The 23241-nt window shown below is 34.1% G+C and overlaps 1 protein-coding gene across 1 annotated transcript in view; it reads left to right on the top strand.

Annotated features, from left to right (window-relative positions):
• The window catches only part of LOC145694674 (uncharacterized), a 260526-nt gene extending 243277 nt beyond the window's left edge, over positions 1–17249 (top strand). The window contains exons 11-13 of the mRNA XM_081771169.1: positions 118–205; positions 5986–7364; positions 15158–17249. Of these exons, the coding sequence (XP_081627295.1) occupies positions 118–205; positions 5986–7364; positions 15158–15336 (1646 nt within the window). The 3' untranslated portion in view covers positions 15337–17249. The remainder of the gene's footprint in view (positions 1–117; positions 206–5985; positions 7365–15157) is intronic.
• The last annotated feature ends 5992 nt before the right edge of the window (positions 17250–23241 follow it).

Here is a 23241-nt window from a genome sequence, read left to right as displayed (position 1 = left end):
AGTCAATCTTGATTACTTTTATGCATATGACAGAATTCCAGCGAGTAATGCCTTATATTTTGAATTTCATGAAGTAATATATGTACATCGGTAACAAATCTATATTTTTGTTAACAGGTTTTATTCAACGCAGTCGTGGTGGATCTTCTTCGCGAAGCACCATTAAAGATACTGCTAAGTTTGAAATGGTGAATTTTGAATTGATGTAAGTTTATCTCTGTTTATACTTACTATTTATTTATATTCTTTCATTATTGTGTACAATACTGAATGTTACTATTTATTTAAAATACAAAATAAACTCACAATTCTAACTTACAAAACACTTTTAGTATCTGAAAATAATAATAATAAAAAGTATGGGCTACCGAACTAAACTTTCTCGCACCAATTCTTAAATTGAATCATGTTATGCCTCTTGCCACAGTTTTCTAATGAAATATTTTCTTGTGAAATACGAATAAAATTATAAGGGTTTTCGGAAAACTTCTCCCGGAAAGTAACTTACCCCTTGTGGATTTTTTTCATAAGAAACTATTTATGCTATATATTAGGATTATTAATAAAATATTTGCTTATAAAATATCAATAAGATCACGTGAGTTATATTTGAAAGAAATGTAAAACAAAAACAAAAAATACCCCCAAGAGTAAACAATCATTTGTGGATATTTGCATGGAAGTGATCTACGCAACATTATAGAATTATTAATGAAATATTTATTTATTTAATATGAACAAAATTACATAAGAAAATCGCCTGAAAAGAACCTCACCCCAAAGGGTAAGCTAATCTTTGTTGGTATTTTCGTAAAAAGTAATTCGCCCAACATTACAGTTATTAATGGAAGATTTATTTATAAAAAATGAACAAAATCGCCTCCTGAGTCGTTTTTGAGAAAATCGTCCTGAATGGAACTCACCTTCAAGAGTAAACTACCCTTTGTAGACTTTCTTATAAGAAATTACTTACATTGTATTGAAGTGCTATTTATGCAATATATATTTATGAAATATGAACAAAATTACTTTAGTCATTTCTGAGAAAACCGTTCGAAAATACTCACCTCGTAAACTACTCTTTGTAGACTTTTTTCAGACAAATTAGGTATGCCGTATTGTTAGGTTATTATTGAAATATTTATTTATGAAATATGAGCAACATCGCTTGAGTCGTTTCCAAGAACATCGACCGAAAAGAATCAGCCTTAAGAGCAAACCAGCCCTCGTAGATTTTTTTTTTTTTTTTTTTTTTTTTTTTTTTTTAGAAAAGCTACTTATAGTATAGGGCTGTTAATGAAATGTTGATATAAACAAAATTTAAAGCTATTTTCGAGAAAATCGCATGTTTTTATTTTCACCCTTCAATAAACAACGCTTATTTTTGGAAGTAGGAAGATTTTTTTTTAAACCTATAGAACCTTATTAAAACTTAAGTTTAAAATTTGGTGCGAATACGTTGAACCTTATGGTTCTATAGGTGAGGAAACATGTTACATGAGACGAGCATATGGACAGATGTTCAAAACTCACTTTTACGGTATGTAGAGGCTATGAAACGTGTAAATCCGTTGAAATCTCAAATTCGATTCTATTTCCACGATTATTGGACTTTCTTTTCTTCTATCATCACTCGAAAATAAAAAAGGAAAGAACACCCTTGAATTTCAGTTTTAGACAAGAAAATTCACACTTCAATCTAATCTTAAAGTTTATTTTATTGTAAGTACAGAGTTACCAGTATATCATTATCTACTGTATCCTGTCTTGTAATATTCTTTGTTCACTCATATAACATGTTTAAATTAACTTGGAGGTATCAAAGTAAAGGTAGGTGCATTCCAAGTAACAATGCCAAGTTTCATTGCTAATTTTGACAATACAGCACGAAGAGAAAATAAAATTTAAAATATTGAAGCATTAAGACATGTAATAGGTAATTGTCAGGAAAAAATAATAAAAAATCTTTCATAGAAGTATATGAGTTAATTGTGGAAGATAATTAAAGAAAAAACTGCAAAGAGATAATGTAGCAAATAGGAAGGTATTATTCTTGGAGAAAATTTTACAAAGGAAAATTGTGTTGTGATAAAGTACCCAAATCATCATTGTTTAAATCCAATATTGGTTTATTAATTTTAATAAAATATACTTTCAAAATTCTTTTCCTTATATTAATCCTATCTTTCTAAAACATATACCGTGTTAAGTATCTGGTTTGGGACCCTAAAATTCTAGATGGACCACAGACAGAAGTTCAGCGTGCTGCATCAATTCAATATTCCTTTATTGTATAATAAACATTACGCTTCACTATCTGTATATTTCACCCTCTCAACAAATCACATCAAACATACCCGAGTATACGGTAAGATCAGTGAAGTTGCTTCTGTAGTTTATGAATTTTGGTGGAGGGCAATAAGCTGATTTAATATCATGGGTTATGTGTTATGGGTCATGTAATCTATGTGGAATTCTTGATACATGAGAATCACAGTTCATCTACCTTTATTATATATACCTACCTCTATTACCTGGGAGTCTAATAAACACATCTTTTTCTTTATTCATTCTGTTATCCCATTTTAAATAAATAAATAAATAGATAAATAAAAACTCACTTCAGCATTTAAATCCTTGGTTGAATTGAATTGATATACATATGAATAAAGTCTTACCAATGTTAAATGTAAATGTGGATTAATTCTGCGCGGAATTTTTGATCGCACGAAGTGCAAGTTATGAGCGCGAATTTTGCAACAATCGGATAGATAAATCCAAGCTTCATCCAGGTAGCGGCAAACGTCCACTTGGTCACCAGATAGGTGGCGCTTGTAGAAGTGTTTGCGATTGGTCTCTCTCTCTCTCTCTCTCTCTCTCTCTGTCTCAACAATGAGTCTCATAATGTCCCCGGTACAACATATTTTCCGAAGATTTAATTTGTCGCACAGGATGCTGTTCACAGCTCTCTGAAACACGTATGTCTGTGACAAATTACGTAGAATATTTTTCCTGGAAGGCCATCGACATAACTTCTAAGATACACGTGGAGTCACTACACTACATGATCAAATTCGACATTCCTTGGTGGATGAACTAACAGCTGGAAGCTCTAGGATTTTTATACCGTATAATTATGCTCTTAGTAGTAGTCGATCCTATGGTGTATCTATTTTCTTTGCACTATTTTTAAATTTTAAAACAAAACTGACATGGAAAGTATCACGGTACATCCTTTCCAAAACCTGTTCACTTTGGGGGCATAATTGGGAGTTGAAAGTTGGACATATATACGTAACTCAACCTTTTGTGATTTCTTGCTACTGTAGTTACTTTTATAAAATGTTTAGGCAATTTTACAAATAAAAGGGAAATTGATTTCCTTGTATCGAAAATTGTTCCACCTAAGATTCTGGCCTTGTTTCCTAATTTAACTCAGTACGATACTAACGTTGAAAAAAAAAAAAAAAAAAAAAAAAAAAAAACAAAAAAAAAGTTCTGAAAAACTATTTGACTTCTAGAGGAAACAAGGGAGACACAAATGGGTCAACCAGTGATTTTATTATCTGAAGAGACAGAAATTTAAATCCTTAAGAATAAGCTGATTAAAATGAAACAAGTGAAGTGTATAAAAGTGAACATTGCAGGTTCAACTTCATAATCGATTCACTATATTGTGCTTCATTTATACATCCCTCATTTAATGTTAAGATCTAAATGGGATATTTCTTAACGCGACTAAAAGTAAGATACCTCCCAATTATGTTCCGATGTGTCTCATTTGTAAAAGTTTCATGTCTCCAGGAATATTTTCTGCAGACACAACATAGATACTTTAAACACAATATCTTCGCTGTCTTCACCTCAACCATAGGTTGGTAGGCAACATGGAAATTTTAAAACTTTTCTCTTGCTTTTATACTTTGATAATATCTCTTCTTTGTAACTGTATCTAGATATTCTATCCTTGGTATTCCTCTTCTTGGTTTTCTTTCTGCCTTTCCCTCTATCAGAACGGTGATCAAATCGGTGCCGAATAAGATGGCCAAGAACGCTGTTTCTTCTTTTTTCTATTATCTTCATGATCTGTCGTCCTTGTTTAGCTTCTTTTAGCACGTCTTCATTCCTTTTCCTTTCGGTCCATGATACGCGTAGCATTCTGCGCCAACACTACATTTCAAATGCTTCCAGCTTGGATATTTCAGCTTTTCTCAATGTCCACGTCTCTGATCCGTAAAGCGCCATGCTCCATACCAAGGTCTTAAATAACTCGTTTTCGAACGTCCAATGACACATTTCTTGATGTTAGTAGTCCAGGGCTCATGGTGGTCTGGTCTCTTCTAAATAGTTGAAAAGTGACCAAAATCTCATCAAAAAGTAACTTTAAAACTTGATGTCAAACTTGAGCATAAATTGAGTTTTACATTTTTTAAAAACCAAAATAGGGCCGGCTGGATCATAACTGAAATACGCAATGTTTTAATAAGTTAAGATTAAAAATTATTTTACAAATTATTTTACTTAGGTTTGTCAGCTAATAAAAAAATTGCATTACTTGTGTTTAGAGGGTTATTATTAATTACCTACTTTCCACGGTTTTGTATTTCAACATTGATCTGGATGGGGTAAAGCCAAATTTTTATATATTTTCTAGATTACCATTAACTGGTAATAAAATTTTACCTTGTATAGTTGATTTGATACAAATTCTGGCTTGGTACCACATGATTGGTAAACATTGGTATAGCTTCTACCAACATTCCGCATACAATGAAAAGTAAACTGTAAGGTCATTCTCCTTTAACATAATATGATTAAAGCAAATAATGTGGATTGAACCCTTTTATGAACTTTTAAAATAAATTACAAATGTTAACTAAAAATGCAGTTGCATACAAAATGCTTACAAGGGCTCTCAAACCCATCTTGAGAGCTTAAGCACCCACTAACCATCCACTGTGGTTTAGAAAGAATAAATGCTGAAGTAAGAATAAAGCTGACTTGATTCACATGTGGCAGCAAGTACTGAAGTTTTCAGAAGAGTAATAAGAGACAAGTTTCTGCCTTTTCCCATTTATTTTTATCATATTTTTCTTAGAAAACTACCAATGCAAAACATAAATCACACGAAAAAAATGACTTTAACCCCCCACCCCAAGTAACCTTTAGTGACAAATTTTAAAAAAATGTAACTTTTAGTGACCAACTTGGAAAAAAGTAACTTTTAGTTAAAAAAGTGACTCGCTATGAGCCCTGGTAGTCCTCTTTTCCTATTGAATGCTTGTTTAGCCTGCGCTATTCTTGAACTTACGTCTTTTTCACTTCTTCCGTTTAAGGATACTAGATTTCCTAAATAGGGGAACATCTTAACGTCTTCTGTTTTCTTTCCATCTATCCATACGTTTGCTCCTTCCTGTCCTGTTCTTGTGCACTTTATCACTTTGGTTTTCTTCTTATTTATCTTCATTTTGCATGTTTTTTCCAGTTGGTCGTTCAAGTTTGAAAGTGCTTCCTGCAAATCCTTTTCGTTCTCCGCTATCAGTACTGTGTCATCAGCAAACCTTATTGTGCTGAAAACCTAGCCACTTACTTTTACGCCTTTCTCATTTTCATCAAAGAATTCTTTCATAGCCTTTTCTATATAGACGTTGAACAGGAGATAAAAGTGGGTATATCTGCTTTGTCTTTCAACATTTGAAGGTCAAATGACACTGTGATAGTATTGGTGAATATTTACATCTTCTTTCTGTTTTATCAATAAAAGACAACAATCCATATTTGGCAACATATTTAAATATAATATTACCGTCAGGTTTGTTTTCTTGGGTACTTGTTTGAAAATAAAGAAAAGAACTGAAGCAAACAACAGAAATAATTTCATTTTATTCACATACATATTACCATATTCTTCCCATATTACTAAATGCATGATTTGCTAAATTGAAGAAACCATATTTTACACAGTTTATTCTGTTTTTTTCATAGAGACGAAGAACAACTGCAAGAATTCCTTACGCCACTTGAAAAAGATGCTGTGAATGACGCAAATATTTCCAGTCAATTATCCACCAATGCTCAGGTCGAATCTACGTTTGAAGAGAAGATTAAAGAAATTCTGTGTTGCGAAGAATTTACCGTTGAGGGATCACAGTTGAAAGAAAAACCGTGCGTTACTTGCACGCAGACTGATGATGAAACTCAAAAGCAAAGTGTATGCTCATATAAATCCAAAGAAACTTTTCAAGAACAAAATAACCATGACATAAGTATTGCAATTAATACTAGTAAACCTAATTTTCCGTACCAAAGCATACACAATAGTGATAGCAAGTATCCAGAAATTATGAAATTACCTTCTGCTTTACCTTCTGTAGAATCAAGAGTTAATGATGACGTTTTGTGTATTAACTCAGACTCTCTGAAATATACAACCAATGTTGTGGCAAAGCGACAAACCACTTTAAATACGTTTTACAATCCACAGAATCGGAAGCTTGATAGTGATGATAAGAATAATAAATTTCCGAACTTAGGGTGGTTTGGAAAGTCAAACTTTAACAACGAAGTACATGAAAAATTATCCTTACATAGAAATGCTTCGTATAAATCAGATTTGGAATTAACAAACCCCGATACTGAAGATGAATCAATACATAATAAACAGAATTCTGTTGTAGAAATGCTCAAAAAAGACAGTAGTAGACCTCTAAATCCATATGTATATGGTGCTATTGAATGGAATGCACCACTTGCTGAGAAAATAGAAGTGATACCAACAACTACTTGCCTAAGAATTTTAACACAACAGCCAAAAATAGACTCTGTTAGTTGGGATGAACCTATTGTTAAAAAATTAGAGAATTTTGATGCTTTAAAGAGTTCCATGACTACAAGGAACAAAGCTGAATACATATTTCCATGGTCTAGAAAACCTCCAAAGGCACTGAGCAAAAATTTAGAACTGAAGCAGAATACTTCACTGCAAACATTAACGAGGAACTCTGAAAATCATAATCCCAAATATAAAAAATATCCTAATAAATTACCCCTAATGAATGCCGGGAACAGTAAGATAAGTAGAAAGGATTATTTAGTGGGTGTCAAAGAAAGTTATTCTACAAAAAACAGTCCAGATTATTTAGTGAACGACAAAGAAAATTTCGCGAAGGACAATCCAGATTATTTAATAAGTAGCAAAGAAAATGATTCCACGAAAAACAGTCCACTACATGACAGAAACACACAACCTGACTGGCCAGACCTAATTACCGCCACTATCAAGAAGCCAACAGAATTATTTGACCCACCATCTCAACCAGATGTTGGAGCAAGTCAGGATTTTAAATTTTCCCCTCTCAGAGAAGGTAAAATTTTCAGTTCTTATTCTTTTCAATTGTTTTTAATATTAAAGTAAGTAAGTCTGACGTAGAAGATATATTCGTAGTGCGTTCTCATGTCAACAACTTCGGACACGATGACCAAATTGAGTATAGATTTCTTTGAGGAAAAAAAAAACTTTTTTTTTTAATAACCAACTTCAACAAAAGAGTTAAAAAGCAGAAAATAATAAAACGCTAAAACCCAAAAAATACTTCATTACTATTATGTTAAAAAAATGAATTCTGTGACAAGCCAAAATGCCTCATAAAAATACCGTCCAAAGTAATTTTATATTAAGCATTAATTGTTTGGCTTGGTGCAGCTTTAAAAAAAATTAATAGATAATAGTAATGAACTATTTTCTGTTCTTTTTATTATTATTTCCTGCTTTTTAGGAATTTTATTATTTTACAGTAAGAGATATCGAGATACTGTTTTCTGCAATTGATTTAGAGTCCCAAGAGTTGCTTTGGTTTCCTCCCTTAACTCGGAAGTAGTTAAAATTAATCATTTCAGGTTTCATCGTTTATTGTCATAGAACTAAAATGGTAATAGATAGCGATAAGCGGTCTTCTGAATCAATTCAGGGTCTCGAGAATATGTACCATCACAATTTGCAACACTATTAAAACCAGAAGTGGTTGAAATAATTTAGTACTACTTTTGGTTTCAACACTGGCTTCTGTAGAGCAAAAACGGTAGGAGATATCGAAATGCAGTTTTTTGCAATCGATTCAGCTTCAAAAGACTAGGTTGTATCTCCTTCCTTAACCCTATCTTGAATCCGGTAGTGCTTCAAATTAATGATTTCCGCCTTCAAAATTTATCGCCATAGAAGCAAAACAGTAAGGCATAGCGAGTAATTGCTTTCTGATATGGATTAAGCGTCCGAGGAACAGCTTCTATCTTTAATCTTATTAATCTATTGCAATCAGTAGTTGGAGAAGTATTACTCCAAGTTTGAGTATTGGATTCCAGTAGTTTGGAAATCTGCTGTAGTTCCACACTATAAAATGAAACTCACTTGTTTTGTCAAATAAACTCATTGTTCATACAAGGAAATGAAAATATACTGCTCTCTTTCAACTGAGAAAAACTTATTGAGAAAGTTTGCTTTCGCCGAAGTGAGGAACCTTAGCCTTGATAAGAACTTTACAAATTCCAAGCATTTGTTTCACTAATTTATCAAATCTTTGCAAAACAACGTTGCTCCAACAACTTTGAAGAGTCTTCCGAGATCTCCAGTATTCATTGGCATGTGTTCATGGACTGTCATGTTAAGCTTATCGCACAAAAGCTCGATAGGTAATAAATCCAGAGACTATGGCGGCTATTCTATTTTTGTGATGATGTAAATGCTTGGAAGATAATTACTGTATAACTTGGAAGAATATTTGAAATCATATTCTGTTGAAGTACAAGAATACGCCTCAAACTCCTCGTTCCCAATGAAATTAAATGCCTCACTTAAATGTTGTGATTTATTTTTATCTATCACTTCATTGGTTTGAACTAAATCACCAAAGGGATCGCCTGTAAAACATCCTCATTCAGTAACATTGCCTTTTCCGTGTTTTACTTTAGGCATTACGTAGTCGGGATGAAAGCGCTTTTCGGGTTTGCGACACACAAACATCTGGCACTAAGAACTGTAAAGTTGAAATTTTGATTCATTGGTCCAGAATACTCTCTTCCATTGTTGATCGGCGCAGTCTTTATGTTTCTGCCCAAGAGTACCATTTTCCAATGTGTCCTGCTCAAAAGACTGATTTTTTTTACTGCAAGTGCACCTCAAGCCAAAAATATGCAGACTTTGAAACGCAGTCCTATCTGATATCGATTGGGAACGGTTTTTTCGTAGTTCTGTTGCTACTTCCGAAGCGGTTAAACGTCTGTTTCGTACGCTTATAAAGTCTTAATGAATTTGTACTTACGAGAAGTTGTTACTTCTGAATAATCAGTTCGTTTCAAAGCAAAATATTTACCCCAATTTGTTACTTTCTTTCGAGAGTGTGATGCACTGCATCGACTTATTTCTGTAACTACTGAGCTATTTTCCTCATAGCTCTTCTCTTTCAAAATAAGCATTTGATTTGACACTTAATTTACTATTTTTCTTCCCTATTTTGTAGTACTAGCACGTTATTCGCACTGTTTTGCTGGTTCATGCAAGTGAAAACAGCACGATCGAATACAACAGATTCGCACCCAATTTTACCCATATACGAAAAGATTCAATAGCGCACATACAACTGCTAATGGAGTAAAGATACAAACACCACTAAATGTTGAAATGATGCATCAGCACAGTGTGACATTAGTTACCTGTTCACTGCACAGCAATTCTCCTCAATATATCTATCTCAATGTGAACAGAATCATGTATTTTTGTATATGAACAATGTTACTTATTTTACAAAACAAGTCCAATAAACTTTTTTTTTTTTTTGTACAGATACAATGTCTATTTGGAAAATTTGGCTCAGACTATACAATGTCTATACCGAATACACACACACACATATATACAGAGTGAATCAAAAGTCTGGACACGGTGGAATAAATCGAGAACTTAACTTCGAATCGAAAAACCAAAAAACACGTGTTTAGTAATATTAAAAAAACTATCTGATGAAACCAAACTCGATTCTCTAGACCCACCCCCTGGGGGCTGGGGTGGGGTCAACTTTGAAATTTCAAATGGAAACCCCAATTTTTGATTGCAGATTTGGATTCTACGGCCCAAACTATGTAAGGTTTCATCAACACTTTTTCGTCGATGCATAATATGGCGCCATAATCGGCGAAAGTAAATTAACTGTTTGGGGGTCAAAAAGAAAGACATTTTGCTGTTAGACCGAGAATCGTTACCAACAGATCCGTCACCGTTAACGATCTGCCACTTATAAACGAATCGCTCAGGTGAACGTCGCTTTAACATGTGAATGAACGAACGAGCAATGCCATCCCAATGTTGCAATCCCATGTCACGTGCCACTAAACGTGTTATAATTCACACATCCATACGTTGCATGTGAGAAGAGAAAAAAATAATGAAACGAATAACACACTCACACACAGGTATCACTTCTTGTACAAATGCTCCACTACAATGCCCAAATTACAGGTTACGCCTATAACCTTCGTCATTTCTATCCCGAACGAAAGTTCGATCAACGTACTTAAGAGGACTCCATGTCACGAAAATGAAATGACATTTTTGAGTTTTAGGTCCCACGATTTTGCCGGTTAGGCTAAAGGAGACGGTGATTATGAGAGAGATGAATGAAATGGTGGAATTAAGAAAGTGGGATGAAACGGAAGATCCCCGACAAAACCCACGCACACGGTGTTTGTCCACCACAAAGTTCATTTGGCGGGAGCAGGTTTTGAACCCAGGACCCCAAGCACCAGAGGTGAACGCTCTACCACTGAGCCACCGTGGCCCCATCCATGCCACGAAATTAAGGTGGTACCATACATATGTATTGAAATGTGCACTCTGTTCACACAATGCTCTTTAGTGGTAACTCCTTTAGTTTTGAAATTATATTGGAACGACAGAATCTAATCCTGTCTAGGGTCCGATGTGATCAATTTATTGATGACACATTATCAGTGGCGTATTTACGACTTTGTTTCGGGAGGGGCTTTGCTAACTTTCGGGGAGCCTTTGCCTGGAAATGTGAAAATTCTGCAAGATATTTCATTTACTTTACTATACTAAGTAAGATTTCGGGGGGGGGGGGGGGGGGGCTTAAGCCCATGTATACTTCTTTCATCACATGTATACTTCTTTCATCACGTCTACAGCATTGAAGCTAATTCAAGTTCATATAGGAAGTTCTCCTGATTTCGCCATTACAGCGCCACGTCACACAGCGACAACGATGTTTCGACTAAATCTTATACAGGTTTGTGCGCAGAATCCGACTCTGCAATAAGAAATAAAAGCTTCCATTTCAAATATTTCAGCTAACCCCACCTAGCGGTAGGGTACGGTATCGTGTTTGGTACCATTGAATAACTTTGTTGATCCGACGCGTATTTCTCAAAATACTGCACCTTGTACAGACGGTCGGAGCTAATATCAAGCTCATAAACGAAGAGGGGAGCATCTAATTTCGCCGATTACAGCACGATATCACTCATCGATGAAAAAGTTTTGATTATACCTTTATACCTTACATTATTTGGGATGCAATCTCCGAATCTTCAATAAAACATTGGAGTTCCCATTTGAAAAATCAATGCCCCCCACTTCTTTACAGAAGGTGGGGGCGGAGTGTTGCGTTTGATATCATCGGACAGCTTCTTGAAACATATTAAATACGTTTTTTGCGCTTTTTTGATCAGAAGTGTATTTCTCCAGTTACTCTACCGTGGCCAAACTTTTGGTTCACCCGTTATTTCAAACATAAATTAGCTTGACAGTTACAGGCTATTTTTGATAATTTCACACCATTCGAACATTTGCACGTTATAGGGCCAATTCTACACTATCCTGATATCTTTTAATCGTCAGATAAGATAACACTGGTCGCAGAGGTCATGTGTTATTTTGTGTAAGATGAGATCTACTACCGCGACAAGGTTGGATCATTCCGATAATTTATCAGAGAATGGTACAATCGACCCTAATGAATGTCATGTTTTAGCGATTAGAAAATCATTATATCAATACATTTTCATCTTAGACACAGAAGTCAAAAAACACCATAGTGCAATAAGCAGATACTTCAACAGCTATACTTTTCTTCAATTTTCCTTTTACTTTTAATTGTTTTATTTTTTGTCCTCTACTCGCCGCTTTTGAATTTTCTGGTTTGAAACACTGATACTGCCCGAAGCCCGAATGAAGAAGGTGTGCCTTCCTCTGTGTCTTCTGTCTGTGTGTAGTGTGCTTCTATCCAGTGACGAGAAGGAACAGAAAAGTGAACCAGTGACACTGAACGAGAACAGAGGTCGGAAATACTACCAAGCTCATGAACGAAATGGGAGTATTTAGGGGCCATTTATTTTCCCCGATTACTGCGCCTTGTTATGCATCGACGGAAAAGTGTTGATGAAACTTTACATAGTTTGGGCCGTAGAATCCAAATCTGCAATCAAAAATTGGGGTTTCCATTAGAAATTTCAAAATTGACCCCACTCCAACCCCCAGGGGGTGGGTCTAGAGGGTCAAGTTTGGTTTCATCAGATAGTTTTTTTAATATTACTAAACACGTGTTTTTTGGTTTTTCGATCCGAAGTTAACTTCTCGATTTATTCCACCGTGTCCAGACTTTTGATTCACTATATATATATATATATATAAGTGCTTCCGCTGAATGCTTCATCGGATACGAAGAAAAATTGAAAGGATTGAAAAAGATCTGTCAGGCGTTCAGACATCATGTTGGAACAATTAATTTATTAATACGTATGTTCTATAATCAACAGATCTATCATTTTATTTTTTCGTAATAGAACTTTTACATGAAACGTTGATTTATTATCGTTTGTTTATAACTATGCTGGAATTTAATATAAAATATATAAGAAACTTAGACACACCTTCAAATAGGGAAACTTCACAATTTCGATCAATATCATATTAGGTTATATAAATGGTAATGACTAAGTTTATTTAAAAACAACGAAAAGTACTTTTAAAAAGTATTTTAAACACCAGAAATCAGAGTGCCATTTATTAAGTTTTTATTCTTTTTTTTTCCTGTTTTTCTACACCTAATGAAGGTTAATGGGATTTGCCGAAATATTGGCGTGATCTTGTTCCAACAAGTTGCATATTAACTATTTCCGCGTATATTATATTCATAATAGTCTTTCCAAGATGTTTGCTATTTTGAAATTTATTACAAAACAATATAATATAAACTTCGTGTTGAAATAACCATTATTTACTTGAATTTAATAATCTATTAATTAAAGGAAGGCTTTCAGAAGATTATACTCCATCTTCAGCCTAGACACAGTTCGAGAAGGGTTTTAAAACATGGGGGAGAAAAAAAAATGAAATGAAATCTTTAAGTTTTACGTCCCACGGTTATGCCGGTTAGGCTAAAGGAGACGGTGATGAAGAGAAATGAATGAAATGGTGGAATGAAGAAAGTGGGGGGAAACAGGAGAACCCCGAGAAAACCCACGAGCACGCTGTTTGTCCACCACAAAGTCCACACAACATGGGGGAGAAATGTAGGTAGGTAAAAAATGGTTAAAAGGATTTGAAAAATGCCAAGCAAAAATCTTCTTGTCGGAAATGAACTAATATTAATAGCCACTCACTTATCATTGTTCACTGTTTTTTACCTTCCAGACGAAAGAAATAAGTAGTAAAAAGATTGCTCCAAATCACATTTATGTCTCCTTTATCTAAATTGAGTGTAGGTTTCTCTTTATGAACGTAATAGGTTTCTTTAATTTTTCACTCGGTTGTTGTTTCTGCATTCTCTACTAAACACGAATTAGCAATGTTATGGTTATTATCTTTTAAGATGCGCTACCAATCAAGACAACGGTTGTAAACTACGAGATTTAGATGTGCGGATGTGATCAGCTATTCTGTTACCGATATATCAAAGTAACATACCAACGACATACCAACAAAAGACAAGGCAATAAGTTTGTTACTTCGGTATATCGCAAACCTTCTGCTGGCACCAAGTACATTAATTTAAAATCATCACACTCATGGCTTCAGAAATTAAATGTTGGAAAATCTTCTTCAGGAGAGCCCTTTTACTTTCAGACCTCCCGGGTGACCTCAATCAGGAAATTCAATATTTAATTAAAATTGGACAAGAAAACGGATTTTTCAAAAATCTTTATTACTGAAGTGGTATAAGCCCACCATCAACCAACAGCAGATGCCGAGATTGACAAATGGATTGGTGTCCCTCTGGTACCATATTTCGACAAAAAATTATAATGATACTGCAAAAACACATCATCAAGGTTTCAGAAATTCCTCCTAAATCTATGGAAAAATACATAACAAATTTTAAAGCATTTTTTATTGATCCTCAACAATGTAGCGACGTTTATCGGGTTAAATGTCAACGTGATGTCAGACAAGAAGGAATATTTGTACCAGAATAGCTGAGCACATTCGCACATCGAAATCTCGTAGTTTACAGCAGTTATCCGGATTGGCAACACATCTTAAATACAATAACCATAGCAATGCTAATTCAACTTTGATAGAGAAAGCAAAAACAACTGAACGAATTAATCAAAAAAGCCTATTACATTCATAAAAAGAAACCTAAACTCAATTTAGATAAAGGAGACATAAATGTGCTTTGAAGCAACCTTTTTACTACTTATTTCCGCCGTCTGCAAGGTAATAAAAAACAGTGAACAGTGATAAGTTAGTGGCCATTAATATTAGTTCATATTTTTTCTTCGCATTTTTTAAGTCCTTTTAACCATTTTTTACCTATCTACATCTCTCTTTCCCATGTTTCACAATCCTCCTCGTATTGTATCTAGTCTGAAGATGAAATAGTGTTTTCCAAAGCGCTTCCTAGATTTTTTTTTGTGTGTGTGTGTGTGTGTGAGTACTAGACTTGTGCTTATATTTCTTGCTATAATGGAACAATATTTAGGAACAATTGCCAGGCAGAGAAAATTAGATACTCTTCACAGATAGTTTTATTTATCCTACAATTGTGTGAAAATTAAATTTCGTAATTATTTTCCATTGTGTACTTTAAATGTTAATGTATGTGCGGAGCATACCATAAAACTTGTCATTATAATTTTGTTTTTAAAGGTCAGATCCAAGACACTTTAGAGGAGAAAGCATTCTCACCTCAGTCATTCCTTAGGATGTATGAGTCAGCTGCTTTATACACAATGGATGAAAGATATGATCCTATGTCTCCGATAGCTGCAGATTTTTTTCCTGAGGATTATATATATGGAGATGCTACAAAATTAATAGAGGAATGATCATGTATTGTTTAAGTTTTCCATACATGCTGTTTATATCACCTGAACGTCGATATTTCCAAAGCTAAGGAAGAAACAAGTACCCTATCTCTTCATATACTAATTCCATGGGGATTTATTATTAGTATTATTATTATTTTTTGTTAGCCACAAGATGTAATTCAGTAATTCCATTATCACTATTTCAACTGTGAAAATTACTAGGCACAAAATGGCTATCGAAAATATGTACAGTTATTAATTTTAAGTCGTTAATTTATTAAACGCGTTACTCACTTTCTACGGCCGTATTGTTAAGTGCTCATTCAATATTATCACATATTGTATGATCCTAATAGTTAACATTTTTGTAGAATAATTATCTGTAAAACTAGCTGAAGGTACTGCAGGCATACCCAGTGTATCGTTACAGAAAATGAGTAATATATTTAAAAACTATGCATACGACGTGAATTAATCTTAAGAGTATTTAATTTAAAATGAATTTTAACGATCGTCATGGAAGTTATTTATAATGTATAACATTATAAGAGGGATACAACATTTGAAATCTTAAGTTACTCTCTCACAACACTCTCTTATACTTCACTGTATCAGCATAAAGCTATAAGAACATCATTTTTCATGACCAATTGGGGCTACTGGTTACTACAGTAATACATTTGAGAACGATTATAACTTCACTGAATGTTTTTCATATCTATTATTACTACAACTTCTGTTAAATGTACGTATTATAGTCATAACTCAATTCCATTGTATTCTTTTATTATCCTTTTATATATTCTTTCCTTCTTCCTTATGTTTTTACTATTTTTCAGTTTTTCTTTGTAGATATTTACTATCAGTACCACTATTGTTACTAATATATAATTAATAAAACTAATGAGAGATGAGAACGATCTTTTGCGAATAATTACATTTGTTCAGATGCTTAAGCAACTATATATATAAGTTTTGCATCCCAATCTGTAAAATATTAATATTTATATGTAATTACTTCTGATTAAATTCCTTTATCCAATATATTTTTTAAAAAATATATCATTACAGAAAGTGCACCAATTCAAAGCAAGCGCTGTATACTGTAATTATCACGTTGTCTACTAAATATATTTTTTTAAAAAATATAGTTCACTTGTAAGTTATGTATTTTAATATAAGAATGTAAATACAAAAGCTTTCGAGAGCTAGATAAAGAAGATGCACGGGTGTTTTTTAAGTACATATATTCTGTTACTTAAGTACTTTCGTAAACTATGAGATAGAGATTAACTTCTCCATTGTAAAATTCTGAAAGTAGAAATAAATTTGTTCTTCCAGAATCACAATCACAAAAGTATGCACACGCTTATCGTTTAGAGGCAAAATAGTCAATGTGAATGAAATTTTGAGTAAGGGTTAACTAATAAACTACAAGTCTGTTCACAATCAAATGTAAAATTTCAAATGATGTTAAATTATATTCTTGTTGGAATTATAATCAAGACTTGTTTTTAACTTTTTTTAAAACCAAACTAAAGAGTTACATATAAACACAAAAATGTTGTATTGTTAGTATCAAAATTCGTTTTATTTATTGTTATTTATGAAGATGTTTAGCTACGTTACTAATCGCTATTTATTTATAACATTAGTTTTTGTTTCTCGCTGTTTAAACTTAAAAGTACACGAGATAATGTGAAGCATAATAAAATACCCTGTTAATGGAATATGTGGTGAAAATCAAGTCCATTTTTCTGTTATATATATTCTAGTTCGAATAATTGGTATTTGTGAGTCAATTCAATAAAATTACTTCATATTAAAAATTATAATAAATTATGTACTGAGAGAAAAATAGTTTTAATATGACATTTACATTTGAGTCTAGTGTTGATATCATGTTTGCATTTACTTCTCAGATCAATCAATTCAAAATGTAAATTATAATAAAAAGTTTTAGATATTAAACTTTGCATTTTTCATTATTCAATAGCCCAAGCTAAGTACATTTATATACGCATAAAACAATGTTTTAATAGTGTTTAAGTTCCTAACAAAAGTTATTTTGCACTTTGTATAAACGCTAAGCAGTACAATTCCAAGAAGCGATATTACTATGCTTTTTCTAATAAAATGAACCCCAACTCACACTGAGAACACTCTAGTAGTTTACTTGTTTCCGTCTGTAATACAAATTTTATCATAGATGTAGACGAGTTAAAGTTATAGTGGTGTAAGTCACATTCTCATTGTTTTCCAGAAATTAACGCAAAAGGTATCATAATAAGTTCTGGAACTAAAGAGCTGTTTCGTTGAACACTAGTGCTTCCACTGCCATCCTTTAGTAATTGAAAGAAGCACTGATTTCCGTTTTCTGTTAACAGATTGACTTATCTAGATTTTTTTTTTTTTTTTTTTTTGTCTTGGAAAATGACTTTACACCACTATAACTTGCGTCCTTTGTTAACAGACTGATTTATCTAGATCTGGTTTCTATGTCGAACTCTTTCTTTTAGAAAAGTGCCTTACACCACTGTAACTAACGTCTACTGTTAACATAATTGACTCATCTAAATCTGTTTTTTGTGTCTAATAGGGTATTTTTGGAAAATGACATACCACTGTAACTTACGTTCTCTTTTAACACATTGACTTATCTAGATTTGATTTCCGTGTCAAAGTCTTCTTTTTAGAAAAAGTGCTTTACACCACTGTAACTTTCGTCTTCTGTTAAGAGACTGACTTATTTAAATCTGGTTTCTGCATCGAAATCTTTCTTTCTGAAAAAGTTACACCACTGTGACTTTTAAACGTTCAACACCACTGATGATTTCAGATGGCGATCCGAGGGGAAAATTTCCCCCTGAGCATTTTTTTTTTTTTTTTTATCGGGTTCAATGTGGATTCCCAGTACTATTTTATTTTTCATTCCCAGTGCATTGAAAGTTCCTTTCCCCCCTGGGAGAAACCTTTTGAAATCACTGTATAGGTATAACTAGAGATCTTAGCACATACGGTGAGAAAGACATGAAAGTGATAAAGGGTTCCCATATCTACGAAAGAAAAAAGATGGGAAATGATAGTTCCCATAGTTCTGAGATCCAATGTTGGCCAATAAGGAAAATGAAATAATTAACATGACTAACTGCAATAGAATGCTACGTCGTTTACAAGTCCACCATATAATCTTAGAGGCAATAACTTTGATAATTACGTAATGCAACTCAGATCTAACATAAACTTTAGAAATGAATTCATTATTTGTTTTATTTATTTCTAATTTAACATTCCACAATTATGCACCGAAGTTAAGGAATCGGTGACGATAACGGTGCAATGACGAAAGCAAGAGGAAACAGAACTCCGAATAAACTCACGCACAGGCTTTGTTAAGCACAAAGCATATCTGGCGGCAGTTGGAATCGAACAAAGGAGCTCATGCGCAGGATTCATTCTGTACGCATCATGTTTACTATGTATAAACACAGACTTAAATTTACACGACAACTTCATTAATGTAGCAAACAAAATGCTAAGCGAAATATATTTACTGAAGTGATGTGTTTTATGGTAGTGAGTTTTATTCCTAATAGACTATAAGTTATATTTTTATCATTTTAAGTGTTTTTGTTGCCACATAGCTTCGCATGATGTCCTTCGGTTTTTGAAATAGTACTATAAACATCTGACGCCATGACTAATATAATAGTCACATCAGCAGAATTCGCATATAAATAAAATGCTCCCAAATCACGTATGTCTGGAATTCCTATTATCTCACGACTTTTGAAATCATACCTACATTACTTAGTAAAAACTTCAGAGCAGTCTGTTTTCGACGATCTTCTTGTTTAGAAATGATCACTTTATATATATATATATAGGGTGTTAATGAACTATACCGACAAACTGTAAGAGGTGATTCCTTACATCAAAATAAGAGAAAAAGTTCATATGGACCTGTGGGGGAAAGTGCATAGTTTCAGAGCTAGGGCTGTCCAAAATCGCGAAAAAGCCAAATTTCAAGAGGCCCTATTTCGAATTTAAGAGGCTGTGTGGATGGTGGTAAAGAAAGCCACGCATGCGCAACCGCATCAGCGTAAAGACAGCCACGCATACGCAATCCAAAAATGCGTATTTATCTAATGTTCAATTGGTGTACAGAGTATTCCCTGCAGGGTGAAATTCCCACACATGCCATTAAATGAATTTTGAGATATGCTTTGATATTATGATTGGTCCAAAGTAGGCAAACGATAAGCCTTGATAGCAGGAAACACGGAATCATTTAGCGTAATGTCGGAAGTGTTAAGAAGCGTTAGCAGCGCGGTCTCTCGTACTCGGAAAAACGCATGCTGCGATGTTTTCTTTCACGCTTATAAGTGAAGAAAACGTGAAATATACCATGACGAAATACATCGTATCACACATTATTCCGAACACAAAAGAATGAGGAGCTGACGCTTCCTAACACTTCCGACAAACATTGGATGTCCATTCTTGTCAAGATTTACCTCCTACCTACTTTGGACCCTCCTGGAAATCAGGGTATATCTAAGAATTACACCTTGTAGGGAATACCCTGTACACCTATTGAAAATTGATGAGGTATGCACTTTTGGATTGTGTATGCGTGGCTTCCTTTACGCTGATAATTACCACTATCCACAGTTTATGGAATTCGAAATAGGGCTTGTTGAAATTCAGCTTTTTCGCGATTTTGGACAGCCCTAGCTCTGAAACTATGCACATTTTGCCATGGATCCAAGTGAACTTTTTCTCTTATTTTGATGTGAGGAATTATCTCCTACGGTTTGTCAGTATAGTTCATTAATACCCTGTATATATATATTAACAACCTCCAACCGTCGTGCCTAAATTGCATGGGGATAAATCAATGTGTGACGGTTGAAGATCGCTACTACTCACCATCTGTAATGAGTAGGTTCGAAGTGGGAACAGAAGAAAACCACATAAATTTAACTTTCATTTAAATATTTGTATTCTATGAATATCATGTATTAATGTTGTTAACGTAGACTGTGTATAACGCATCAGATCACATATCGTAAGCATCTAAGAAGTTAGTCACGAATAACTCGAACATAGCTGAGATACACATACCTTGCTAATAGATGACTGCCTGGACTGGATTTGAAGTTCTACCACGATGAATAGTTCGTGCTGCGAATAGTCTATGTTCACCGACTATTGTTCAACCATAATCCAAGTTAATGGTTGTACTGGATAATGCTAGATCTTCCTAGATCTACTCCTGGACTGGACTCACAGTTGACTAATTACTGTGATACGAGTACAAGTGGTTCTCTCTGTTGATACTCCACTTCTGATCCAAATCCTTTCGGACCATAGGTTTTTATTCTCAGTTTCCAGACATTCTGGAATTCATGTTGTTGACTTTTTGTATATCTCAGCTATTGGTAAAACATTGGTTTCACCCGAATTACATCGTGATCAAATTCTCAGACCAACAAATTTCTGCAAACCTGACAGTTATGCCACAGTCAAAGTGTGTCACTGTTACAGCATTACATCTTGATGACATTTCAATTCTTCAACCAAAACATTGCAAATCACAACAACATACAAACTGACGACTTAGCGTCTAGCCATAACAAAACATAACATTCAACGCATTTACAAATTATTGACGTAAACAAATAAACACAAACACGTGTTTACACTATATGACAACATTTCCTTATTATACTTTGATACAACATTTAATCACTGAGATGCTCTATTTCCAAAATAATATATTCCAAAACCGTATATATCCACAATATATATATATTAAGTATTAATTCTTCCATTGCTACCGACTTCTGTACCTCATTTCAATCAATCTCCTGAATGATTTAGATCGATGTCTTGGAAAAAAGAAAAGTAGGTCAATCGATAGCAGTGCAATCTCTTGTAAGAGCTGCTAGAGTAGTCGGCAACAATGAAGGTTAAATATAACCATATACCGTATTGGCCTGCATATAAGACGATCTCAAGTTTTTGAGACCATTTTAAAGGAAAGTAACAAAAAAGAAAAAAGTGTAAAATATTATGGTTACTGTGAAAGTACATAATGAAAACATGCTAATTTAAAGTTCTGTTTAAGATACTTACATTGATTTGAATACCCCATGAAAGCATAGTGAAAACACAGTAATAGCAAATTTCAGGTATCAATCAAATCAAACTATAACATGATGCATTACCACTTACCACAGCTAAGAATTTTAAGTGTTTCTCTTTATTTTTATTTTTCTGTTAGCTTGTCTTGCAAAGGAAACATTAAAAGAGCACTACTAATTGTGCTTCAGTTGGACTTTTCTTCAATGCAAGCACCTTTTTCGTACCTTTTCTCAATGTAATCATCTTTTGCACTCAATTTTTTCCCCCTTTCTACCTTTTATTTCGAAGATACCTAAACAAGAAATGCAAGCATGTGCGGCATTACATTACTTTCACTTCAGTGCAGTTCTGTTAGCCGAAAGCTATTGAACAGAAACTAAAGGGAGGTTGAAATATCAAACAGATTAATCATGTCCATTACCAATCGGTACGTATTATTCAGAGCATTTGTACATACGGGAAAGAATGTATTTGACAGCTGACAAATTTTATTTTGCCAATAACTCGGGAGCAAATGAATTAATTTGGATCTTTTTGTTGCTATCTTTAGAATGGTTATAACTTGATAAGATGCCCAAGTCGGTACTCTAGTAGGTTCATGACCCCTGATGTTTTTTGAGTTCATGACCCCTGATGCTTCCACTGCATGGACTCTTGTTTAGATTCTGGGTCATACCAGTGAGCCATGTTTCATCCCCTGTCACTACATGCTGGTAGAAGTAGTTATTTCCTTCCATAAAATCCAAATTTTCCTGACACATTTGCGCCCGAGTTTGCTTCTGAAAAACGTTCAAATTGTGAGGAACCCATCTGGAACAAACCTTTGTGAGCCGAAGGTGTTGGTATAGAATATCCCAAACACTATGAATATCAATCGTTACTTCCTCCGCTGTTTCTCTAATCTTTTTTTGTCGATCGGACATTACCAATTTTTGTACAATTTCCACGACTTCAGGTGAAGTTGGTGTTTTTGATCGACCACTCCTAGGCTCATCTTCGACGTTTGTTTTACCGCACTTAAATGAGCTTATCCATCGTGTTACCTGTTGATGCGACAGTGCATCATCATCATACACTTCCACCAAGTTTTGATGAATTTTATTAACAAAAAAACGGATCACATGTATCTATTCTAAATTAGTGTTTTCTGGGTTTTGCTAAACTTGTGCACTTGTGGAGGCTCTGGTGATCCGGTCACTTGCCATTTTCCCTTGAAATCTGGCTCATTTGGACTCCAGCGTCCTGTTTAGCACGGAGGGTATATGAGGCGTAGATCAATAGCTTACCGGAATCACACGAGCTCCCACTAGAAATCGAACCAGAATCTTCCGAGCCAAAAGCGTACATACTTACCATAAAGCCACTAGGCTTACTTAATGACCAGAGATGCAGCCTCACCAATTAAATATATATATATATGTTGTAACAGTTTCCTGTATTTGTGACTTTAAAAACACTGAGTTCTGGGACTTGTTTTTCGCAGACTTTTAAGACATCATTGATATATATTTATATATATGTAGTTCACATATATGATGTAATTAGTTGTGCCACGATTTGTGTGACTATTTACATTTGAAATCGGTACTTTTCTCCAAAAATTTTGTACTTTTTTAACCGAAATTTTAAAATTCCTAGCTCTAATATTACCTATTTCCTATATGTGATGAGTCACACAACCGCATGATACGGTCGCGGGAGAGTGATGTAGATGGTTTAGTCCTGCGTGGTTTGAAATACTTTCGTTTCTCAAGTGTGATTACGATACAAGTA

Source organism: Thermobia domestica, chromosome 9 (assembly GCF_964235325.1).
Source record: "Thermobia domestica chromosome 9, izTheDome1.hap1.1, whole genome shotgun sequence".
Taxonomy (NCBI): Eukaryota; Metazoa; Arthropoda; class Insecta; order Zygentoma; family Lepismatidae; genus Thermobia; species Thermobia domestica.
Note: the sequence above shows the minus strand (reverse complement) of the source record. Positions and strands in the feature narration are given on the sequence as shown.